This window comes from Rhinatrema bivittatum, chromosome 17 (assembly GCF_901001135.1).
Source record: "Rhinatrema bivittatum chromosome 17, aRhiBiv1.1, whole genome shotgun sequence".
NCBI classification, from domain to species: Eukaryota; Metazoa; Chordata; class Amphibia; order Gymnophiona; family Rhinatrematidae; genus Rhinatrema; species Rhinatrema bivittatum.
In genome coordinates this window covers 58387728-58413093 of record NC_042631.1, presented here as the reverse complement: position 1 = coordinate 58413093, position 25366 = coordinate 58387728, and the positions used below count along the sequence as shown (strand labels likewise).

Here is a 25366-nt window from a genome sequence, read left to right as displayed (position 1 = left end):
ACATCTCTGAGCTCCCTCAGTATCCTTGGATGAATCCCATCAGGCCCCATGGCTTTGTCCACTTTCAAATTCTTTAGCTCTTCCCATACATTTTCTACTGTAAAAGGATTTTCATCTACTCTACTCCCCTCCAGTTTCTTGTTTTGTAGAGATGGTCCTTCTCCAGGGTCTTCTTTAGTTAACACAGAACTGAAGTATTCGTTTAATATTTCTGCCATTTCTTCATCTCTCTCCACACATTGATCATTTCCACCTTTCAATTTCACTATACCACTTTGAACTTTTCTCTTTTCGCTGATGTATCTGAAAAATGTTTTGTCACCATTCTTTATCTCCTTGGCAATCCTCTCTTCCGCTTGACTTTTTGCCGACTTGATTAATTTCTTTGTCTCCCTCAGTTGAATCAAATATTCTTCTTTGTGCTCCTCCCTTTGGGATCTTTTATATTTCTTTAATGCTGTTCTTTTAGCCTTGATTTTGTCAGCCACCTCCTTTGAGAACCAGATAGGTTTCATTTTTCTTTTGCTTTTCTTTACATTTCTAACATACAGAGTAGTTGCCTTGGTAATTGCTCCTTTTAGATTGGTCCACTGCTAATCCACATCTCTCTCGTTCTCCCCAGCCTTTTAGTTCTTCCTCTAGGTACTTCCCCATTTCCTCAAAGTCCATGTTTTTGAACTGTAAAACTTGGGTCTTTGTGCTTCTTTTCCATATTCTTTTAGTGATATTAAACCATACCGTTTGATGATCACTGGTGCTGAGGTGGGCGCCCACCTGGACATCAGAAACATTATCTCCATTAGTGAGCACTAAGTCGAGTATAGTTCCTTCTCTAGTGGGTTCCATTACCATTTGTTTGAACAAAGTTACTTGCATGGCATCCACTATCGCTCTACTATTTTTAGATTCTGCAGATGGGATTTTCCAGTCTACATCTGGCATATTAGTCACCAACGATCACCACTTCTCCCTTCTTTCCTATCTTATGGATGTCTTCAACCAGATCTCTGTCCAGTTCTTCATTTTGGTTTGGAGGCCTGTAAACCACTCCAATATAAATGGACGCTCCGTCATCTTTTTTTAATTTTAGTGTCACATATCGCTATGCCAGCTATGTCAGCCACAATACCAGGAGAACCCCTCTATCTTTCTTTGGGATTGCATCAGGGCTTCCTCCCTTTTCAGCAACGAGGCTCTGTACTGATTAATGCTCTGATTTCTGGTTCCTGCTTCAAAACCAAAGTTTCAGGTGCATTCGCTGATCTACTAAACACGAGTTTCAGCAAATATTGCCTCAAGTATAAGTCCACCTTGAAGCCTGACGACAGGTCTTAGTGTCTCCTTGTACAGCACACAGAAACGCAGGTACCACTTTACCGCTCACACTCCTGTGGGAGCTTACATGATATCCAGATTACATCAGCCCATCCACTGGGACACCTCCTGGTCTCCCATTTGGCCGGATATCAGAGCGGCCACCCCACCTTGTACCAAAGTTCACGGTACATTCCCCCAGGCGCTATGAAGCGCAGAGGGGGGAAGGGAGGGGGTCGGGGAGTTTTAATTACACTATTCTTTCTTTCAACAGAAAGTAGTTACTTTCCGCACATCCTGGATCTCAGAAATACCAACTTTCTTCAAAATCACAGGTAAAATGGTAACTTGTTACCATCCTTTCATATTGCAGTAAGTACATAGTTTATTGTATTAAAATGTTACCGTACTATGATGGCACATGATTAAGTTGTAATCTATACCACTCCTTTTATTATCGTGCCTTACTGTAAACCGTTGTGATGGTTATCTAACTTAGCAACGGTATAGAAGATTTTTTAAATAAATAAATAAATAAATAGATAAATAAATACATAAATAAACATTACTCTAGTCTTTCTATGTGCTTTATGGTCAGTCAACAATATTACAACCCCAAGCTCTGCCGCTTGCAGCAGCTTCGGTGACTGGAATATTTCATTGAATCACTATTGATGAATGCTGTTTCTCTGCGGGGTACAACATCATTCACTCCTTTCCTTGCATGGACAACTGCACAGCCACAGTCAGTCCATGCAAGGACCTCTAACTTCTTCATGACTCACTATACATTTCCTAACTGGGATTACTGTCACTGCCATAAATCCCTTATACAACACTTCTGGACACCACAGTCATAAAGACCTTCCTGTCCAGCATACGCGCAGACACTCTACTAAATTCTTACATGTCCCTGCGTGCATTTTCCATTACCTCAGCCCCTCAATTCTTCATTGTCGGGCTATGGGGTTTTTTCACTATGCACTTTCCTCATAGATCCAAAACTGCTAATGGTTAGATTCAGTGAAATTTCATTATCAGTGGGTCTAAGCTGTTCAACCGCTTTCGTCCCTTATCCATATTCCAGATCTAGAACCAAACCCTAGTCTGATTCTGCTCATGCTTGCATTTACTCAGGGTTGTAAAGTTTGGCCTAAAAGCTTCTCAACCCAATATGCGTCTATTCCACTCCAGGCACAGTTTTCTCATAAACTTCCTGGAGCTTGTAGCCATGAGTTATACCCTTATGCCTTCCAATACTGCCTCTGCAACAAATCTTTGTGCATACAGACAGCATAGGGACAATGTGCTTTCCAACACACAAGCACGCACTACCTCTTAGCTGCTCTGCTGGGAAGCTGCGCAGCTCTACTCTTGGCCCTTGCTCACTTCATGCATCCTCCGGCCACTTACCTAAGAGATTTACTGAACGCACTAGCAGACCTTCTCCATGTAGGTTTCTATCCTCTCGAATGGTCTCGGACTACAAGTGTAGAGGGAAAAATCTTCTAACACTGAGGTCAACCGAACTTGCCCTCTGCGTCTGAATTGAACCATACGGTGCACAGATTCTACTCCCTACACATGTTTCCAATGCGTTCCCATAGACGCCTTTCTTCCATCAAGGGCCTCTTAAAAATGTCTCTTCTGCTACCTCTCATAGCCAGCTAATGCTGAACTGGGACGGGGTACACTATTCCACAAACCCACGCCCTGACCGAGACCAGTATGCTTCCCATACTTCTCAATCTATCACACCAGTAACCAATTTACCTTCTCACCAGACAGTCCCAAATCGTAGACTAACTGATGTTCTCAGGTTCTGGTAGCTTCACAAAACCTTCCACATAAATCCTACCATTCAAAATGGCAAGATTTACCACATGACGCATACAAACGGGTATTACCCCTTTTTTTTTTTTCCACACCACTCTTTTCTCTTGCTCCCTCGGATTCTGCTCCCCAGACATCCTCCACATAGGTACACCTCTGTTCCAGTTGGTGTATCGTTTGGGAGTTGGGATACCCGATTTACGGTAAACCCCTTCTGAGTCAGCTTACCATGGATTTTCCACTGATCAAGCCGCCTCTATTTTCACCAGTCACGGAATGGAACCTATATCTTATCCTTATAAATCTCATACGTTCTCCATTTGAGCCTTTCCATTCCTCTCATTTCACAGTTTGGAATGGGAAATTCTTTCCTCATAAATGTAATTTCTGCCAACAGGGTCAGTGAGTTACACACCTTATTCTATACTCATCTGACCCTGCGTTCCTCCATGACCGAGTGGTTCTAACGCATTCAACTTCCTATCTTTCTTAAGGTAGACGTTGCATCTCACCTTATTCAGGATATACTCTTCCCATTTTTCCCAACACCTCTCTCTCACCAGAGCGAGACTTTTTTTTCCACTTCTTGGACAGTAATAGTGCACTTGCATTCTGTCTCGATCGCACTATATTCCATAAGAATTCCACCTAACTCTTTCCTTCTGTGTCAAGAATCAACCTGTAAGTTCCAGTGGGCAAACAGACCTATTCCCCCTAATTAATGGTCTGTATCTTTTTCCTACCAACAAGCAGGCATTTCACTACAACACTGTGTGTAACCACACTCTGTTGTGTCCGTCCCAGCCTTAATAGCTTCCTTTCAGCCGCTGCTGCTTGTACATATTTATCAGGCTGCAAGCTGGAGTTCTCTCCATACCTTCGCAGCCCATTATTGCTTAGATACGACTAGCCGGTATGCTCCATGTTTGGCCTGTCCGTCTACTCCTATTCCTTTCGGGTTAACTACCCAACATCCTTCCTCCAACCCTCTAAGGGTTTCAGGATGCCCTCCGTTCCAAATTCCACCCCTGTCATTGCGCCTTTCGCGTGTCTTAGGTGCATTTGGTGCACTCTCGGGTATCCTCAGCTCGGTACTCACCCATATGTGAGGACTACCATCCTGCTTGTCCTGTGAGAAAGCAAATGTTGCTTACCTGTAACAGGTGTTCTCACAGGACAGCACGATGTTAGTCCTCACAAAACCCACCCGCCACCCCGCGGAGTTGGGTCTCTATACGTTTTCACTTTTATTTAGTTTCGCTTGCGCTTTTAGCTATAAGATGAGACTGAGGGAGACACCTGTGGCTCACAGGGATAATTGCAGGCTGAGCATGCTCAGTGCACTCAGTGTGCTAGTGTCAGTCAAAGCTTTGTAGAAACTTTGACAGAAAAGTTTTCCGTACAGGGCTCCATCCTGTGATGTCACCCATATGTGAGGACTACCATCCTGCTTGTCCTGTGAGAAATGATGATTTAAATCATAAGCTGATATTATTTTATTCTTATGGATCTGCAGCCATTAGTAATTAATGTTAGCCTGCACCTCTGCCAAGGGGTTCCTTTGTGCAATTTCAAATAGATTTTTAGTATGTGTGTGTCACAACCACAGGTTATTACTATTGCATTGTCAAGTAATTTAATAAGTAGATAAGAGCCTGACTACCTTACAGGCACCACTGCTGTTACCACAGTAGTATCTGATGTTATTATCAGAAACCGAAAGCCTAAATGTTCATAATAAAATTAAACAAATGACTGCTGCAATGAAGTACATACTATACAGGCTACATGGATGTTGTTTTTTTTTTTTTTATATATATTTTAACACTATTCTTAATTGAACTATTTTGAGATAGCAACTGAAATTGAACTACTCTGGTCAGAAACCAACGTTTTTGCAATATATAACAGCCGAGACTATAAACCTAAGGCAATTTTAAAATACATTTTGGACATTCTATGCCAGCTCCAGAACTAAATCTGAATTAATATGATTTAATGACTGAATGACCACATACTACAAAAATTAACTGAAGCTATTTCTAAGTATTCCAACAAGTCAGTATTGCACTACTAATATCTGAAGTGAATATTGGAATACAGCCCAATGAGGACCTATTCATGTCCTGAGTCAGCCATACTGACCAGCAATACCTACATCAGCGTCATGTAAGTCAACACCAGGAATAGAAGCAGATGACGGTGGACCAGGAGTTGTAGTAGATGACAGCACAGACCAGGCCAAGAAGAAGATGAATGCCTGAGGCAGAGTACAGGCATAAAAATCCCTCCTCCTTTGCCTGCTGCCCTTCATAATAATTCATAATCACATCCGGTAAATTGTATTGTGCTACTGGCCTACCTACACCCTATAAAAACTATATTACTTTAATATGAACTTAACCCATGCTTTTAAATATGCATTTAGACTGAGGAAAGAACTAAAGATAATGGCATCTCACTCCATGATTCAATGAATGATATCACTTTCTCTATTGCCAGCATTACCCAGTGTTGATATTCCCCACTGCAACACTATGACTTTACAGCCAGCACGCATACATGGACGCCTGATTTTATAACATGCGCTCGCAAGGGGGTGTACAGTAGTGTATCTTGTGTGCGTTAACGCCCGTGGCCTTCCCCCATTCCCTTCCCCCTAATATAACTTTCCCACCCCTTTCCCTAACCCTCCCGCCCCCTAGCCCTATCCTAACCCCCTCCCCCCAATTCCTTTTACTTACCTTTTGCACCTGCTCTGGGAAGGTGCATGGTGTGGTGCCGGCACGTGATCCTCTGACACAGCTCAAATGGCTGCTGAGCTGGAGGCCTCTGGCCATGCCCCCTCCTCGCCTCTTTTTTGAAGCCCCAGGACTTAGACATGTCCCGGGGCTTTACGCGTATCGGCAGGCCTTTATAAAATAGGCCCGGCGCACGTAGGGCTTTAAAATCCGGCCTATATTCTATTAATTGCCCATCTAACGTTGTCTTTCATATATATTTAGTCTAATGAATAAAAAGGGTGTGGAACTGTTTTAATTGTTGGAAGATAGGTGGAAAGGTTAATATATAAACAGCATAGGTAAGAACATAAGAACATGCCATACTGGGTCAGACCAAGGGTACATCAAGCCCAGCATCATGTTTCGAATCCAGACTATAAGTACCTGACAAGTACCCAAAAACTAAGTCTATCCCATGCTACTGATGCTAGTAATAGAAGTGGCTATTTTTTTAAGTCAACTTGATTAATAGCAGGTAATGGACTTCTCCTCCAAAAACTTATGCAAACCTTTTTTAAACCCAGCTACACTGACTCCACTAACCAAATCCCCTGGCAACAAATTCCAGAGTTTAATTGTGCATTGAGCGAAATAGAACTTTCTCCGACTACTTTTAAATGTGCTACCTGCCAACTTCATAGAGTGCCCCCTAGTCCTTCCATTATCCGAAAGAGTAACTACCTGATTCACATTTGCCCTTATGAGGCCTCTCATGATTTTAAAGACCTCTATCATATCCCCCCTCAGCTGTCTCTTCTCCAAGCTGAACAATCCTAACCTCTTTAGTCTTTCCTCATAGGGGAGCTGTTCCATTCCCCTTATCATTTTGGTAGCCGTTCTCTGACTTTCTCCATCGCAACTATATCTTTTTTGAGATGCGGTGACCAGAATTGTATACAATATTCAAGGTGCGGTCTCACTATGGAGCGATATAGAGGCATTATGACATTTTCCGTTTTATTCACCATTCCCTTCCTAATAATTCCCAATATTCTGTTTGCTTTTTTGACTGCCGCAGCACACTAAGCCGACAATTTCAATGTATTATACACCATGACGCCTAGATCTCTTTTCTGGGTGGTAGCTCCTAATATGGAACCTAACATCGTGTAACTATAGCATGGGTTATTTTTCCCTATATGCATCATCTTGCTCTTATCCACATTAAATTTCATCTGCCATTTCAATAACCAATTTTCCAGTCTCACAAGATCCTCCTGCAATTTATCACAATCTGCTTGTGATTTAATTACTCTGAACAATTTAGTATCATCTGCAAATTTGATTACCTCACTCGTCGTATTCCTTTCCAGATCATTTATAAATATATTGAAAAGCACAGGTCCCAATACAGATCTGAGACAATCCACTGCCCACCCCCTCCACTGATAAAATTGACCATTTAATCCTACTCTCTGTTTCTTGTCTTTTAACCAATTTGTAATCCACGAAAGGACATTGCCACCTATCCCATGACTTTTTACTTTTCCTAGAAGCCTCTCATGAGGAACTTTGTCAAACGCCTTCTGAAAATCCAAGTATACTAGAACATAAGAACATAAGAAAATGCCATACTGGGTCAGACCAAGGGTCCATCAAGCCCAGCATCCTGTTTCCAACAGTGGCCAATCCAGGCCACAAAAACCTGGAAAGTACCCAAAAACCAAGTCTATTCCATGTAACCATTGCTAATGGCAGTGGCTATTCTCTAAGTGAACTTAATAGCAGGTAATGGACTTCTCCTCCAAGAACTTATCCAATCCTTTTTTAAACACAGCTATACTAACTGCACGAACCACATCCTCTGGCAACAAATTCCAGAGTTTAATTGTGCGTTGAGTAAAAAAGAACTTTCTCCGATTAGTTTTAAATGTGCCCCATGCTAACTTCATGGAGTGCCCCCTAGTCTTTCTACTATCTGAAAGAGTAAATAACCGATTCACATCTACCCGTTCTAGACCTCTCATGATTTTAAACACCTCTATCATATCCCCCCTCAGTCGTCTCTTCTCCAAGCTGAAAAGTCCTAACCTCTTTAGTCTTTCCTCATAGGGGAGTTGTTCCATTCCCCTTATTTTGGTAGCCCTTCTCTGTACCTTCTCCATCGCAACTACATCTACAGGTTCACCTTTATCCACATGTTTATTAACTACTTCAAAAAAGTGAAGCAGATTTGTGAGGCAAGACTTGCCTTGGGTAAAGCCATGCTGACTCTGTTCCATTAAACAATGTCTTTCTATATGTTCTGTGATTTTGATGTTTAGAACACTTTCCACTATTTTGCCTGGCACTGAAGTCAGACGAACTGGTCTCTAGTTTCCCGGATCGCCCCTGGAGTCCTTTTTAAATATTGGGGTTACATTAGCTGTCCTCCAGTCTTCAGGTAAAATGGATGATTTTAATGATAGGTTACAAAGTTTTACTAATAGGTCTGAAATTTCATTTTTTAGTTCCTTCAGAACTCTGGGGTGTATACCATCCGGTCCAGGTGATTTACTACTCTTCAGTTTGTCAATCAGGTCTACCACATCTTCTACGTTCACCGTGATTTGATTCAGTCCATCTGTGAATCATTACCCATGAAAACCTTCTCCAGTACGGGTATCTCCCAAACATCCTAAGAACATAAGAAAATGCCATACTGGGTCAGACCAAGGGTCCATCAAGCCCAGCATCCTGTTTCCAAAAGTGGCCAATCCAGGCCATAAGAACCTGGCAATTACCCAAAAACTAAGTCTATTCCATGTGGCTATTCTCTAAGGGAGGAGGAATAGCCTAGTGGTTAGAGCAGTGGACTATGAACCAGGAGACCATGGTTCGAGTCCTGCTGTCGCTCCTTGAGAACTTGGGCAAGTCACTTTACCCTCCATTGCCTCAGGTACAAAAAAAACTTAGATTGTAAGCCCTCTGGGGATAGAGAAATACCTACAGTACCTGAATGTAAACCGGTGTGATATCTCAATTAAGATCAAATGTCGGTATATAAAAAATAATAATAAATAAAAATAAATAAATAATGGACTTCTCCTCCAAGAACTTATCCAATCCTTTTTTAAACACAGCTATACTAACTGCACTAACCACATTCTCTGGCAACAAATTCCAGAGTTTAATTGTGCGTTGAGTAAAAAAGAACTTTCTCCGATTAGTTTTAAATGTGCCCCATGCTAACTTCATGGAGTGCCCCCTAGTCTTTCTACTATCTGAAAGAGTAAATAACCGATTCACATCTACCCGTTCTAGACCTCTCATGATTTTAAACACCTCTATCATATCCCCCCTCAGTCGTCTCTTCTCCAAGCTGAAAAGTCCTAACCTCTTTAGTCTTTCCTCATAGGGGAGTTGTTCCATTCCCCTTATCATTTTGGTAGCCCTTCTCTGTACCTTCTCCATCGCAATTATATCTTTTTTGAGATGCGGCGACCAGAATTGTACACAGTATTCAAGGTGCGGTCTCACCATGGAGCGATACAGAGGCATTATGACATTTTCCGTTTTATTCATCATTCCTTTTCTAATAATTCCCAACATTCTGTTTGCTTTTTTGACTGCCGCAGCACACTGCACCGACGATGTCAATGTGTTATCCACTATGATGCCTAGATCTCTTTCTTGGGTTGTAGCACCTAATATGGAACCCAACATTGTGTAATTATAGCATGGGTTATTTTTTCCCTATATGCATCACCTTGCACTTATCCACATTAAATTTCATCTGCCATTTGGATGCCCAATTTTCCAGTCTCACAAGGTCTTCCTGCAATTTATCACAATCTGCTTGTGATTTAACTACTCTGAACAATTTTGTGTCATCTGCAAATTTGATTATCTCACTCGTCGTATTTCTTTCCAGATCATTTATAAATATATTGAACAGTAAGGGTCTCAATACAGATCCATGAGGCACTCCACTGTCCACTCCCTTCCACTGAGAAAATTGCCCATTTAATCCTACTCTCTGTTTCCTGTCTTTTAGCCAGTTTGCAATCCACGAAAGGTTCACCTATCCCATGACTTTTTACTTTTCCTAGAAGCCTCTCATGAGGAACTTTGAAAATGCCTTCTGAAAATCCAAGTATACTATATCTACCGGTTCACCTTTATCCACATGTTTATTAACTCCATCTTGACGAGGACAACCAATCCTCTTCAGTAAACACCGAAGCAAAGAAATCATTTAATCTTTCCGCAAAGGCCTTATCATCAATAAGTGCCCCTTTAACCCCTCGATCATCTAACGGTTCAACTGACTCCCTCACAGGCTTTCTTCTTCTGATAAATATAAAAAAGTTTTTACTGTGAGTTTTTGCCTCTACGGCCAACGGCCAACTTCTTTTCAAATTCTCTCTTAGCCTGTCTTACCAATGTCTTACATTTAACTTGCCAATGTTTATGCATTATCCTATTTTCTTCTGTTGGATCCTTCTTCCAATTTTTGAATGAAGATCTTTTGGCTAAAATAGCTTCTTTCACCTCCCCTTTTAACCATGCCAGTAATCGTTTTGCCTTCTTTCCACCTTTCCACCATCTAGACTGTGCTTCTAGAATGATTTTTTTTTTTTTTTTTTTTTTTTAACAATGACCACACCTCTTGCACACTTTTTACTTTTGTAGTTGCTCTTTTCAGTTTTTTTCTGACAATTTTTCTCATTTTATCAAAGTTTCCCTTTTGAAAGTTTAGTACGAGAGCCGGGGATTTGCATACTGTTTCACTTCCAGTCATTAATTCAAATTTGATCATATTATGATCACTATTGCCAAGCGGCCCCACCACCGTTACCTCTCTCACCAAAATTATGTGCTCCACTGAGAATTAGATCTAAAATTGCTCTCTCTCTCTCGTCGATTCCTGAACCAAATGCTCCATAAAGCTATCATTTATTCCATCGAGGAACGTTATCTCTCTAGCGTGTCCCGATGATACATTTACCCAGTCAATATTGGGGTAACTGAAGTCTCCCATTCTTGCCACTCTACCAATTTCTCTTAGCATTTCACTGTCCGTCTCGCCATCTTGACCAGGTGGACGGTAGTATACTCCTATCACTATAGTCTTCCCCGACACAAAGATTCAATTTTGCATTTAGTCTCATGCAGGATGTTTATCCTGTTGGACTCTATGCCATCCCAGACATAAAGCGCCACACCGCCTCCCGGGTGCTCCTCTCTGTCATTGCGATATAACTTGTACCCCGGTATAGCACTGTCCCATTGGTTGTCCTCCTTCCACCATGTCTCTGAGATGCCAATTAAGTCTACGTCATCATTCACTGCTATACATTCTAATTCTCCCATCTTAGACTTCTGGCATTAGCATACAAACATTTCAAAGTTTGTTTTTTGTTTGTATTTTCATTCTGCTTTTTAATTGATAGGGATGTTAGAATTTTTTAGCTCAGGTGAGTTTTTAGTTACAGGTACTTGGACTATTTTTCTAATTATTGGAACCTCACTGTTGGGATGCCCTAATTCTAATGCACCATTAGTATCCTTTGAAGATACCTCTCTCTGAACCATGCGCTGCTGAGCGATTGTCGGCTTTCCCCTTCGTTCTAGTTTAAAAGCTGCTCTATCTCCTTTTTAAAGGTTAGCGCCAGCAGTCTGGTTTCATCCTGGTTAAGGTGGAGACCATCCCTTCGGAAGAGACGCCCCCTTCCCCAAAAGGTTCCCCAGTTCCTAACAAAACTGAATCCCTCTTCATTGCACCAGCGTCTCATCCACACATTGAGACTCCGGAGCTCTGCCTGCCTCTGGTTACCTGCGCGTGGAACAGGGAGCATTTCAGAGAATGACTGATAGACTCCCACCCTCATCTCTCTAGCCTGGCCCTCAGATGCAACGACACATCTCCAGCACTTTTCGCGGTAGTATGCCACTCCTCTTTGCAGCAACATGCCGCTGGCTTACCTCGCAGCTGGAAGCTGCCAATTCCCTGCCACTGCAGCATTTAAAGGGTCTGCAGCAAGAAAAGCTCATGCTGAATCCTGTTGACCTCACACAGCCAGGCTTATAAAAGGCCCTCTGGAACTCCACTCCTGCACCTCAGTAACAGGTCCCACTATTCTAAGTATCAAGCATTGCTTCCTGTCTTCAGTTCCAACACCCTTGCCTTCAGTTCTTCAGTTCCAGCATCGCCTTCAAGACTTTCAGCTTCTCCTTCTCTGCCCGCCTGCCATTCTCCACGCCTTCCTGACCTACCTATCCGTCCCTCCTTTCCCTTCAGATGGATACATGGCCTGATCTTGGATACTCTTGACCTCTGCCTGCCACTGACCATTGCCTGCTTCCAGATATGTCGGACCTCTAGCAGCCTACCCAGCTACTCTACGATGACCTTGTACACCATCAGAGGCCACTACTTAAGACCTGCAGGCTCTGGCACCCAAACGTTCAATCTGATAGGAACGATGGCTGGTATAGACAAAGCTCCAGCTGGGCCTCTGCTTCGTCTGGGTCCGCCTGCCGATGGTGGGGACCTGCAGGGCTCCTCCTCGCAGGTTGCGCCAATTATGCCTCAGTCCAGGGGTCCATGAATGTAACAGTACTAGAGAAAAACTGCTAGTGCAAGCTGGAAAATAACCGTGCTACAATACTATATTTAGAGTATACCAAGGCCAATGCTGGTACTACAGTTGAGCTGCAAGCTCATCCTACACATTGATAGTATTTGCATAATTAATGAAAACAAATTTATATATAGCCACTTGGAATGATGGTTTAAATTAATACAGCCAGTCATGGACATGTTTTTCCAATAGAGTCTCTTAGGCATTGGTTTATAGGTTAGAAGTGTGAATAGGTGTAAATGCTTTATAATGTTTCACATCAGTAAATCATCTCAGAGAGCTGTACCAGTATCCCTCGTGGCATTCTGTTAAGGTATATCTTATTATACTACTAGCTGTACCCGGCCACGCGTTGCAGTGGCAGAGCCAGGTTAAGTGGAAAAGAAAGAAAAGAGAATGGGGATAACCGCCCCCTGCCCCCCCCCCCCGAACATGGACGCAATAACATCCCCATGCCCCCCCCCCCTGCAGGCCCGCCGATACCTGTCAAAAATGGTAGTCGGTGGAGCGGGCGTTCGTTCCGTCATGGAAGTATTGGCGCCTGGCCCTCGGAAGCCAGCACTGAAACTGTCTCCGACGGCTGTTAGAACTTACTCTGTCAGTAGGGTGGAGCAATGGGAGCGGTCGTCTCGCTCAGATAGTAAGGGCGAAGGTGCGCCGGTTGCCAGTCCAGAAAATGGCGTCGATGGGCCCTCGCCCTTACTATGTCACATGGGCTACTGCCGCCATTGGCGTTCCCGAGTGTCCTAGTAAGGGACAGAGCTGTCGGCGCCATTTTGATTGCTGGCAGCCGACGGCTGTAGTGTATGCGATGTGTCACGGAGCACTGTTGCCACTGGAGCAGCCCGAAGTATTCTGCCGTTTTGCGTGCGTTCGGAGGGGTGGGCAGTAAGTAGAAAAGTCATGTGCGTGGGGGGTGTGAGGAGGGTGTTTTTGTGTGAGTTCGTAGGGTGTGGGAATTGCAAACATGTGGCATGTTAGTGGCCTCCCGGTGTATCATGCTGGAATTTTGTGGGTTTTTGTGTGTTTTGGGAGGGTGTGTGAAGTAAGTACAATTGGCATGTGTGCGGGGGGGTGTGAGGAGGGTGGATTTGTGTCTGGTCGGAGGGTGTGTGAATCCCAAACATTGGTCAGTGTGTGTGGGGTGTGAGCGTTTGTGCAAGGTGTAAGAGCTTGCGCTTACGTCCAGCAGATGTCGCTGGTTTGTGGAACCAAATTTTAAAACTTTTTTACCAGCCCCCGGGTGTGACATATATGTAATGTAAGTGTAGAAGAACCTTGCCGTATGTGAGGTGAAGCTTGTGTCCAAATTTGAAAGCAATCGGTTCAGCTGTGGCTGAGCCTGGTTAAGTTGAAAAAACAGAACAGAGCAGTAAAGGTTACAGTTTTTGTTTTGTTTTGTTTTTTTTTTACCCCAAATGAACAGCACCAGCAAGCACACCTTCCTAGCCCCCCCCCCCCAACCCGGCGAAATAGAGCAACCCACGCTACAGCTCCCCTCTCGGGAGATGTGGAGAATGAGTCCCCCCCCCCCTGTGAAAAACGCGCGGCGGAAAATAAGAACGGTCCCCCACCGTGCTCCTCCCCGGCTACCTGTGTAAACTGCCAGCCGGGGGGCGAGGGTGTGTGCTAGGGTTTGTTCCACTGGCTGCCATGTCTCAAAACTTCACCGATGAAAGTGGTGCGTCAGGATTCCTGACCTAGTAAGGGCAAATGTCCGTTGAAGATATGGCGCCGACGGGCTCTTGCCCTTACTATGTCACATGGTGTACTGACGTCATTGTTGTCTCCGTATAGCATAGTAAGGGCAAATGTCCGTTGAAGATATGGCGCCGACGGGCTCTTGCCCTTACTATGTCACATGGTGTACCGACATCATTGTTGTCTCTGTATAGCATAGTAAGGGCAAGGTCCGCCGGCGCCATTTTTGTTGCTGGCATCCGACGGCCCTACTGAATGCGATGTTTCCCGGACCGTTCCTGTGGTGCCGGCGGAGAAACACAGACTTGTTTCAGGTGTAGTGTGTGATCGGAGTGCAGTGCGTGGGTGGGTGGAAGAGGGTACTTTAATTTAAATTCGGAGGGTGTGTGAAATGCGTGGCTTCCCAATGTAGCAGCCAGGAATTCGTGTTTTGGTGTGTTTTGGGAGGGTGGGTGAAGTAAGTGACATTGGCAGGCGTGTGGGTGGGGGTGTGTGGTGTGATGAGTGTGGATTTCTGTGTGTTATGAGGGAGTGTGAATGAAAGACAATAGCCCTGTGTGGGTGTAGGGTGTGGTGTGTGAGTATGAGTGAAAGGTGTAAGAGGTTGCTCTTGCACTGACGGCCACCAGATGTCGCTGTTTTGTGTAAGCAATTTTTAAACTTGTATTACCTGTCACAGGTGTGACCTATATGTAATGTAAGTGTATAAGATCCTTCCCATGTGGGAAGTGAATGTTGTGTGCAAATTTGAATGCATTTGGTTAAGCGGTTGGCGAGATTAGCGACGACGTACAAACTATTTAACATTTTTATTTATATAAATTTGTTGCTTTTAATAAAAAAATATTTTTTTCCCTTAAGCTGCTAGCTCTAAGTGTTTTTTTTAATCACAATACTAGAGCTTCTGCCTGACCACTCACCTCTCCCGCAGGTTCTAGTGACCGGCAGGACTTCCCAGACCAGGTTCAAGGAAGATAGAGATAAACAAGGTTGGTGTCTGGGTAGTGGTTGACGCAGGCAAAGAACAAAGCAAAATCTGGGTCCAGGCGTCAAAGCAGGTGGAGGGCAAGACAAAGTCACGGTCCAGGCTGAGGGTCAAGGTGAAGTCAAAGTCCAAGCTGTGGTCAGTAACGAAAAATCAGTCCAAGGGGAAGAGAATAGACCAGAGGCAGACCTAAGCAGGCAAGGCAGGCCAGAGATGGAAGAGGCAGGCAGATATGGGCAAGCAGAAACACACAGGAAGAAAGCAGGGCATGCTATAGTAGCTAGCACTGCAGAATGAGAAGAAAACCTGTTACAGAGGCAGTGGGTAGCTGCTTTCAGCTTCCCTTTAAATTAGGCAGGATGTGATGTCATCAGTTTATGTCACAGGAAACCCAGGCAGCAGGTCTCTATAAAAAGGCTTAGGAGCTGCAGGAAGTTCAGCCAGAGTCCTTGGATGTACTGGAGGTACTTCAAACTAGAGGTGAGAGGCATTTCATGCGCCTATGACAGCTGACTAAATGCACCTGATAATGTCTTATCCAGATAAAATTTAACCAGATAAATGCCAGCAATATTCAAACATCGGCATTTATCCAGATATAAAAAATGTATCCGGATAAATGCCTTTGAATACAGATCTTAAAGTTTTTATTTTAGCTTCCCAAAAATAATCTAACGAAAACCTGGTTAAGAAATTTGCATGAGATTATAGTCACAGAGGCTTTAATTCTAGAAAATCAGGAGCAGTGTAAAAAATAAATCACAGAAAAAAATTTCCATTTGATGGCGCCAACAGCCCTGAATTATCCCAAATATATTTTTTGTACAGGAGAAAAAGTAAGAGAGGCCAAATATCTCGGAATTTACATGACTTATGAATTTTGCAGAATTGAGGTGAAAAGGAGCTAAGAGATGAAAGCTGGGGAGAAGGTTCCATGCATAAGCAGAGAGGGTGAGAAACTGTAAGTAAAGTTATGTGTATACACATAGCTAAGCTTAGATAGGTAGGCGAAAAGCCTCGTTATCCTCCTTGAATCGTTCATATATGGATTTGTTTATGCAATATGAGCTCAGCAGGCACAACAACTTCATTTTTCCTCACTCTGGAAGCTGCTGAACAGCAACCCTTGGACATATCGCTTCATAACCAGCTTGCACTTAGGTAGAGGCAGAACAAGGATCCTATGAAATAAAACTTACTGATTCTTTTGAGTCCTCCATAGACAGAACAAAGTTGCATGATTCCACAGTACAGGAACGGACAGTCTCAGTCCTTCCTTCTCTGAAGAGTCGGGTCATAGAAGCCTCATAGGTCAAGCAAAACATCCCTTTGTCCTAAACAGAGAAACAGTAGTAAAACTGCATCACATCTGAATATTAAGTTTGATGACTGAAGAGAAATGTAGGGAAGAAGAAAGACACAGAGAGTTATTTAACATAATAATAATCATGGTCGGCTACTTTTGGGATTGCTTCCATCTGTCTTTCAGCAATCAAACACTGATTGGGGCACAATGGCTTATGTTTAAACATTATCAAAACAGAAGTGATTTTGCTACAGAGATCGGTTAGATATAGTACATCAGCCTCAAAAGTCCCTCCCCTTACTTTATGTTCAAGAATCACAAGATCCCACTCGTAACAAAAACAAAGAGTCTGGGAGTCATTCTTTACTCCAAACTCTCTATGGCCCCTCAAATTGCGTCTATAATTCAGGCCATTTACTATAAGCTGTAGAGATGTGATTCGGCTGAACCTTTTGGTTCGGCCTTCATTATCGGCCTGCCATGGGAAATTTTGTTTCCTGCGGTTCGGGCCGATTTTTTTTCGGCCGTCACGATCCGAAACCCCCCCCCAACCCTTCAGATTTAATTAATTACAATCCACCACCCTCTTGACCCTATCTTAAAAAATGGCACGGGCCATCCATTGCTCCTACCATGTGACAGGGGCCGGCCAATGGCACCAATAGCTCCTGTCACATGGTAAAGGCAAAGGGCTATCAGCGTCATTTTGATTAGTGGCAGCCCACGGCCCAAGAGGGGGAGATCACTCCTGGGACCCCCACTAGACCATCAGGGACTTTAGGCAAGTTTTGGGGAGGTGGGGGTCAGGAGGGTGGGAGATTGAAATTAATTAAATCTGAAGGGTTGGGGTGGGTTTGGATTTTTTTTAATGTGCCACCCCCCTGAAAACGATAAGAAAACCCCACAAAATTTCGTGGGGTTTTACTATCGTTTCGGGGACCCCCTGAACCGTGATGAAATAGGAAATATCGTCTATATTTCCTATATTGTCGCAAATGAATGCACATCACTAATAAACTACAGTTACTAAGAGCTTTGAAATGTCTATTAAATGCTGATAATTTTCATTCAGTTTATTTATTTATTTGATTTATATTCCGCTTTTTGGCACTTCAAAGCAGATTACATTCAGTTACTGTAGGTATTTCCCTATTCCCAGATAATTTACAATCTAATAGGAAAATGGTAGGGATCTAACATGCATTAAACTGTATATTGTGCAATATATGCTGTTTGTTGCGCGTCATAGCCCTATTGCAGTTATATTGCGTGATATACACAATATTATCCATATCCCAATATTTTCCATATCCCAAATGTTCTATTCTAATTCTATCCTTGTTCAATTTGTGTTAAATTATGTTCATATTGTTCGCTGTAATTTCCAACTGTTAGTTCGCTGTAAGCCGAAGCAATATGTACTTGTACATGATCTTCAGTATAAAAAAGTCTTTAAATAAAATAAATAAATAAATATCCCTGCCCAGATTCCCTTTCCTATTACAATAATCTGCTTTGCATGTGATTTGCAGGCAGGAATTTTGCACATCCATGCAAAGCAACTCATTAATGCGGCTGCTCGAATACTGACAAACACCAGGAGAAGAGACCACATCACTCCAATCTTAAAAAGCCTCCATTGGTTACCAATCCACTTCAGAATAATCTTCAAGTCCATTCTTACCATATACAAAATCATCCATCAACTGGCTCCAATTGACCTACATATCCCTCTCCAACTACATAACTCTTCAAGACCGACAAGAGATGCATACAAAGGATCATTACAAGTACCTCCTTCCAAAACCACCAGACACATCACGTTAAGAGATCGGGCCTTCTCTACAGCCAGTCCACCTCTATGGAACTCCATCCCCCCCGATCTTAGACTGGAACCCTGCCTCTCAATTTTCAAGAAAAGACTCAAGACTTGGCTGTTCAAACAAGCATTTCCGGACTCCAATTAATTTAACATCTCAACATCAATACATAAACATCAACTACTTCAATGTCAACTACCTGTAACGATCGTTAGCCATTATTAACCTGTCCTTTCTTTCCTTCTTCTCCTAGTTCTATCCACCCTTGTTACATGTATCTGCTTTTTTTCCGCACCATAGTTTCAGTTTAAAGTTTATTATGCACCCCCGTTTTATGTGAACCAGCATGATGTGACTGCTGTGTTGAATGCCGGTATATAAAAAACCTAAATAAATAAATAAATAAATAAATACATAAAATTAATAGGCAATCTGATGTTAAAAGCAATGCAGCCAACTTAGAAAGTTGTTAGCTGTGCAACATCTCCTGAGGAAATGGTAATCTAATGCGGGAACCTTAGGACCCTAACACCGAACCTGAGGATCCCACATTAGAATTAAAAGGCCATTCCAAACATAAAAAAGATCTGTTAAAAATAGAAAACAGTGTACAGGGGTCGAAGTTGACTCCATGCTCACCCTGAGGCTGCCATGCGAGGCACCGATCTGACCTTGCCCCATCCGGACCAAAATGTCTGATGTCTAGTCCTTGATCCAGTCATGCGACAGAGGCAAGTTCAGGTCAGTGACATTTTGAAAAATGGCACTGACCAAACCCAGGGCTGGGGGCAACCTTGGTTCTTTTGCTGGTAGAAGTTAGTTCTTTAGAGGTGTGGCGGTGTGGGAGGGAGGGATGGGGAGGCCCTCCTCTAGAAGTCAACACTTTTTTCCTACTTGGAGGGCCCAGGGTGGGTCAGGGTCAAGGCATTCCTACTATAGACTGACGAGGTCTTTTATGGATTTTGGGGGTTGGAGTGGGCATAGAGTCGGGTCAGGTGGGATTCTTGCTATATTTATTTTGAGTGGGGGTAGGGTGGGAGGCACTTTGGCCATAATGGCCTACTTGGAGATTGGGGGGGGGGGGGGGGGGAACGACAGTCATTGCACGACTACCTGAATTTTTTTTTTACATTTCGTAGTCGGGGCTGCCTCGAGTGGTAGCTCCAGGGTGAGCGGGTGTTGGGGGGGGGGGGGGGGGGTGTGCATGAGCTTTGACTCCCTGCACACTTTTTATAATTTAGTCCTTTTTTTTTTCCCCCTGTCTTGGCCCTTTAAGGCAATGGCAGCCCTGTGTTTTGTTGGCTGATGTGCTGTAAAGGGCTGAACCCATGTTTGCCCTGTGATGTTTTGCCATAGGATAAAACAATGTGGTGACACAGCTGCTATTTTTTTCAGGGGAGGGGCCCACTAATATGTTAACACCCTCCCATGAAAAAACATCATCGCTTACTGCATCTAGGCCTCAATTGTACCTGCACTTGAAGCAAAGGCGGGTAAAGTGATTTTCCCAAGGTCACAAGGAGCAGCAGTGGAGGGGTGGATATTTTGATCAATAAAAACATTGCTTTCATGAAGGAGAAAGTGTTGTCTGATCCCAATGGCCGTTTTGTTATAGTGGCGGGGGGGATCTGCAAGGTGGTGCTTTTAAATCTGTACATTCCCAATATTTACTCTCTCAACTTTTTTCCTATGTTGGTGGCCAAAGTATCCGCATGGGAAGTTATGCTATCATTATGGGAGTGATTTTAATGTTGTTGCTAACCCACTATTAGACTGTAAACCGTCTAAAACTCCCAAGAAAAACCAAGCTGACCTGGGAGTGGGCTTTGTTTCCCAGGAGCTGCAACTTGTGGACTCCTGGCATGTGCTACATTTGGCAGATTTTTCGCATGTACACAATTGTATGCTCACAACTTGATTATATTCTCATTCCTGAGATTTTTTTTTTTTAAATAAATTAGTGGCAAGTGATATCTTGGATGTGTCCTTTTCTGATCATGCCATGGTTGTCACAACCCTTGCTCTATTGCCGGACTCTCCAGGTCAGTTTAGTTGGTCTTTGCCTCCATATCTTTATAATGACAAAAGCTTCACTGCTTTTTTTTTTTAAAGAGAGATGGCCAGAATATGTGGAATTTAATTTGAGGCCTGAAATGGACCCTATAACATTTTAGCAAGTGGCTAAAGCAGCCATGCAAGGGCATATCATTGCTTATCAGGCGCGCACTAAGAGGGCAAGGAATGAAAACATTTTAGAGCTTTGTAAGACGATTAAGGCTCTGCGCCGAGCACATGTGAGAGATCTTGGGCAAATTTCTAAGGAGCATTTGGCCACTGCTGGGGCAGGACTTAATGCTCTGCTGGAATGTAAAGTGCAGCAGAATAACCTGTTTCTTAAGTATAAGCTCTATCAATGGGGAAAAAAGTCAGGGAAGCTATTGGCTTACTTGGTTAAGTCCAACTCCAGTTCTAAAGGCCTCATTATGTGCCTGCATTATGATTCACAAGACCTGCTGAAAACTCCTGGTTTCTTGAAAACATTTGAAAGGTATTATAAGTCTTTACACAGCTCAGCCCATGAATGCTCAAGCCCAAAGGGAATTTTTTCAAGGCTTGGACCTTTCACAGCTGGGGGAGCAGGCGCGGGATATGATGGACAGACCTATCATGAAAGCAGAGTTTTGTTGTATTCTTGCTTGGCTGCAACTACTTAAGACCCCGGGGCCCTGATTGTTTTATCCTGAGTTTTATAAGTTGCTGGCGGATAACATTCTCGCTCCTTTAAAAAACATGTTTCATGCAGTGCGAAATTGAGGTGCATTTGAGGAGGGGCACAATCTCACAAGAATTATTTTGTGCCCAAGCCAGGCAAGGACCACACTTTGCCCCAATCTTATAGACCCATTTCTCTCCTTAATCAGGACGTCAAGATCTTGGCCGCAGTTTTAGCCATTCGGGTTAATTTGGTTGTCAAGGAGATAGTCCATCCAGATCAAACTGGTTTTATAAAGGGCTGTCTCCCTAATTTAAATATTTTGAAAGCTCTGCTTGTTGCCCACACACGCACAGCTATGTGTTTCCAGGGGATTCTTGTTAGCTTAGATGCAGAAAAAGCGTTCTATTGCATTGAGTGGTGGAATTTGGAAACAGTGGTGAAGCAATTTAACTTTGGGGACGGGTTTCTAAACTGGAAGAAGTTATTATACAATTGTCCCCAGACGCTGCTGTTGGTGAATGGAGCTCAATCATATGTCTTCATATTGGGCAGAGGCACTAGACAGGGTTGTCCCTTTCCCCCCTATTATTTGTCCTTGCGTTACAGCCCTTGGCAGTGAAATTAAGGGGTCTGAACTCTTTTCAGGGCATATGAATCTGGGAGAAAAAAAGTTAAGTTGAGCTTATTTGCAGATGTCATGCTGCTTTTTGTAGAGAATCCTCAGGACTGTTTACAGACTATTACTGTTACTTCTTTTTGGTCTCTCTCTGGATATCGTATCAATTTTGGGAAGTCTGTGGCCTTCCCCTTGTCCCCCTGCTTTGTTGCAATCTTGGGTGGGCTCTTTTCCGTTGTCATGGACCGAGTACCATTTTCATTATTTGCGTATTTATATTGCCCACACTGAGGAAGAATTATATGTGCTAACTTTGATGCCTATTTGCAGAACCTCAAACAATTATTGCATAAGAACATAAGAAATTGCCATGCTGGGTCAGACCAAGGGTCCATCAAGCCCAGCATCCTGTTTCCAACAGAGGCCAAAACCGGGCCACAAGAACCTGGCAATTACCCAAACACTAAGAAGATCCAATGCTACTGATGCAATTAATAGCAGTGGCTATTCCCTAAGTAAACTTGATTAATAACCGTTAATGGACTTCTCCTCCAAGAACTTATCCAAACCTTTTTTGAACCCAGCTACACTAACTGCACTAACCACATCCTCTGGCAACAAATTCCAGAGCTTTATTGTGCGATGAGTGAAAAAGAATTTTCTCCGATTAGTCTTAAATGTGCTACTTGCTAACTTCATGGAGTGCCCCCTAGTCCTCCTATTATTCGAAAGTGTAAATAACCGATTCACATCTACTCGTTCAAGACCTCTCATGATTTTAAACACCTCTATCATATCCCCCCTCAGCCATCTCTTCTCCAAGCTGAACATCCCTAACCTCTTCAGCCTTTCCTCATAGGGGAGCTGTTCCATCCCCTTTATCATTTTGGTTGCCCTTCTCTGTACCTTCTCCATCGCAACTATATCTTTTTTGAGATGCGGCGACCAGAATTGTACACAGTATTCAAGGTGCGGTCTCACCATGGAGCGATACAGAGGCATTATGACATTTTCTGTTTTATTAACCATTCCTTTTCTAATAATTCCCAACATTCTGTTTGCTTTTTTGACTGCCGCAGCACACTGCACCGACGATTTCAATGTGTTATCCACTATGACACCTAGATCTCTTTCTTGGGTTGTAGCACCTAATATGGAACCCAACATTGTGTAATTATAGCATAGGTTATTTTTCCCATATGCATCACCTTGCACTTATCCACATTAAATTTCATCTGCCATTTGGATGCCCAATTTTCCAGTCTCACAAGGTCTTCCTGCAATTTATCACAATCTGCTTGTGATTTAACTACTCTGAACAATTTTGTGTCATCTGCAAATTTGATTATCTCACTCGTCGTATTTCTTTCCAGATCATTTATAAATATATTGAACAGTAAGGGTCCCAATACAGATCCCTGAGGCACTCCACTGTCCACTCCCTTCCACTGAGAAAATTGCCCATTTAATCCTACTCTCTGTTTCCTGTCTTTTAGCCAGTTTGCAATCCACGAAAGGACATCGCCACCTATCCCATGACTTTTTACTTTTCCTAGAAGCCTCTCATGAGGAACTTTGTCAAACGCCTTCTGAAAATCCAAGTATACTATATCTACCGGTTCACCTTTATCCACATGTTTATTAACTCCTTCAAAAAAGTGAAGCAGATTTGTGAGGCAAGACTTGCCCTGGGTAAAGCCATGCTGACTTTGTTCCATTAAACCATGTCTTTCTATATGTTCTGTGATTTTGATGTTTAGAACACTTTCCACTATTTTTCCTGGCACTGAAGTCAGGCTAACCGGTCTGTAGTTTCCCGGATCGCCCCTGGAGCCCTTTTTAAATATTGAGGTTACATTTGCTATCCTCCAGTCTTCAGGTACAATGGATGATGTTAATGATAAGTTACAAATTTTTACTAATAGGTCTGAAATTTCATTTTTTAGTTCCTTCAGAACTCTGGGGTGTATACCATCCGGTCCAGGTGATTTACTACTCTTCAGTTTGTCAATCAGGCCTACCACATCTTCTAGGTTCACCGTGATTTGATTCAGTCCATCTGAATCATTACCCATGAAAACCTTCTCCATTACGGGTACCTCCCCAACATCCTCTTCAGTAAACACCGAAGCAAAGAAATCATTTAATCTTTCCGCGATGGCCTTATCTTCTCTAAGTGCCCCTTTAACCCCTCGATCATCTAACGGTCCAACTGACTCCCTCACAGGCTTTCTGCTTCGGATATATTTTAAAAAGTTTTTACTGTGAGTTTTTGCCTCTACAGCCAACTTCTTTTCAAATTCTCTCTTAGCCTGTCTTATCAATGTCTTACATTTAACTAGACTGTGCTTCTAGAATGGTATTTTTTTAACAATGACCACGCCTCTTAGACATTTTTTACTTTTGTAGCTGCTCCTTTCAGTTTTTTTCTAACAATTTTTCTCATTTTATCAAAGTTTCCCTTTTGAAAGTTTAGCACGAGAGCCTTGGATTTGCACACTGTCCCTCTTCCAGTCATTAAATCAAATTTATTTATTTATTTAAGATTTTTCTATACCGACATTCTTGAACCAAATATCAAATCATATCGGTTTCCATATAACGGAACAGTCGCGGCTAAGGCGTTACATAGAACATCTGGGCAATGAACATAGAACAAGTCAACAGTAACAATAACAGTGAACATAGAACAATCAGCAATAACAAGCAACAGTAAAATAATTCTTCAGTGAATAACATAATAAATAGAGCCACATAATAATATAATTTATAGAGCCACATCAACTGGGGCGGCTGTGGGCGTAACATACTATAATACTTTTTTTTATGGAATATCATTGTGGGACTGCTTCATAGGTAGGGCATGGCGGGGGCTTAAGGCATAGCGTGGCAAAGAGGAATTTGGCTGGGGGAAAGAGGGAAGGGGGGAAGGGAGGGGGAAGGAGATGGGGCATAGAGTCATGATCAGAGGACTCTGTTAAGGAAGTAATGGGTGCTCAAGTATCTCTTTAGAATCCTGATATGTCTTAAGTCCGGGGGTTCCCTGGTGGCCTGTTAAGTCTATTGACCAGTGTCCGAGTAATGTTGAGATTCTGTGAAGGCTTGTCTGAAAAGCCATGTTTTGAGGTGTTTTTTAAAAATTTGTAGAGAGGGTTCTTGGCGAAGTTCGGGTGGTAGCGAGTTCCAAAGGCTGTGGAGATAGCACGTTTTCTTAAAGTGGTTTTGGTCGGAGGTGCGTATAGGGATCCTTTATAGGCGTTTCTGATTGGTCTAGCTGATGTTTGAGTGCAGAGTTGAGAGCTTAGTTTGAGGTGGGCGATGCCGTGGATGTCCTTGTGAATCATCATTAGTGTTTTGAAGGTGATCCTGTATTTTATGGGAAGCCAGTGTAGACCGTGGAGTATTGGTGTAATGTGCGCTCTTTTGTTTGAGTTGGTGAGTAACCTAGCCGCAGCATTCTGGACCATCTGTAAAGGTTTGGTGGTTATTGCAGGGAGGCCTAGGAGGAGAGAATTGCAGTAGTCTAACTTTGTAAGGATGATAGATTGGACTACTAGCCGGAAGTCACTGAAATGTAGAAGGGGTTTCAGGTTTTTGAGGACTTGTAGTTTGAAAAAACATTCCTTGGTTGTGTTATGGACGAACGATTTTAAGTTGAATAGGTTGTCGAGCAGAACCCCAAGGTCTCTGACGGAGGGGGTGTGTTTGATGAATGTGTTTGCGAAT

General features: G+C 43.0%; 1 protein-coding gene across 1 annotated transcript in view; it reads right to left on the bottom strand.

Moving 5' to 3' along the window:
• Positions 1 to 25366, bottom strand: part of CPT1A (carnitine palmitoyltransferase 1A) — a 939552-nt gene that overhangs the window by 145235 nt on the left and 768951 nt on the right. The window contains 1 exon segment of the mRNA XM_029583120.1: positions 16382 to 16516. Within this exon segment, the coding sequence (XP_029438980.1) occupies positions 16382 to 16516 (135 nt within the window).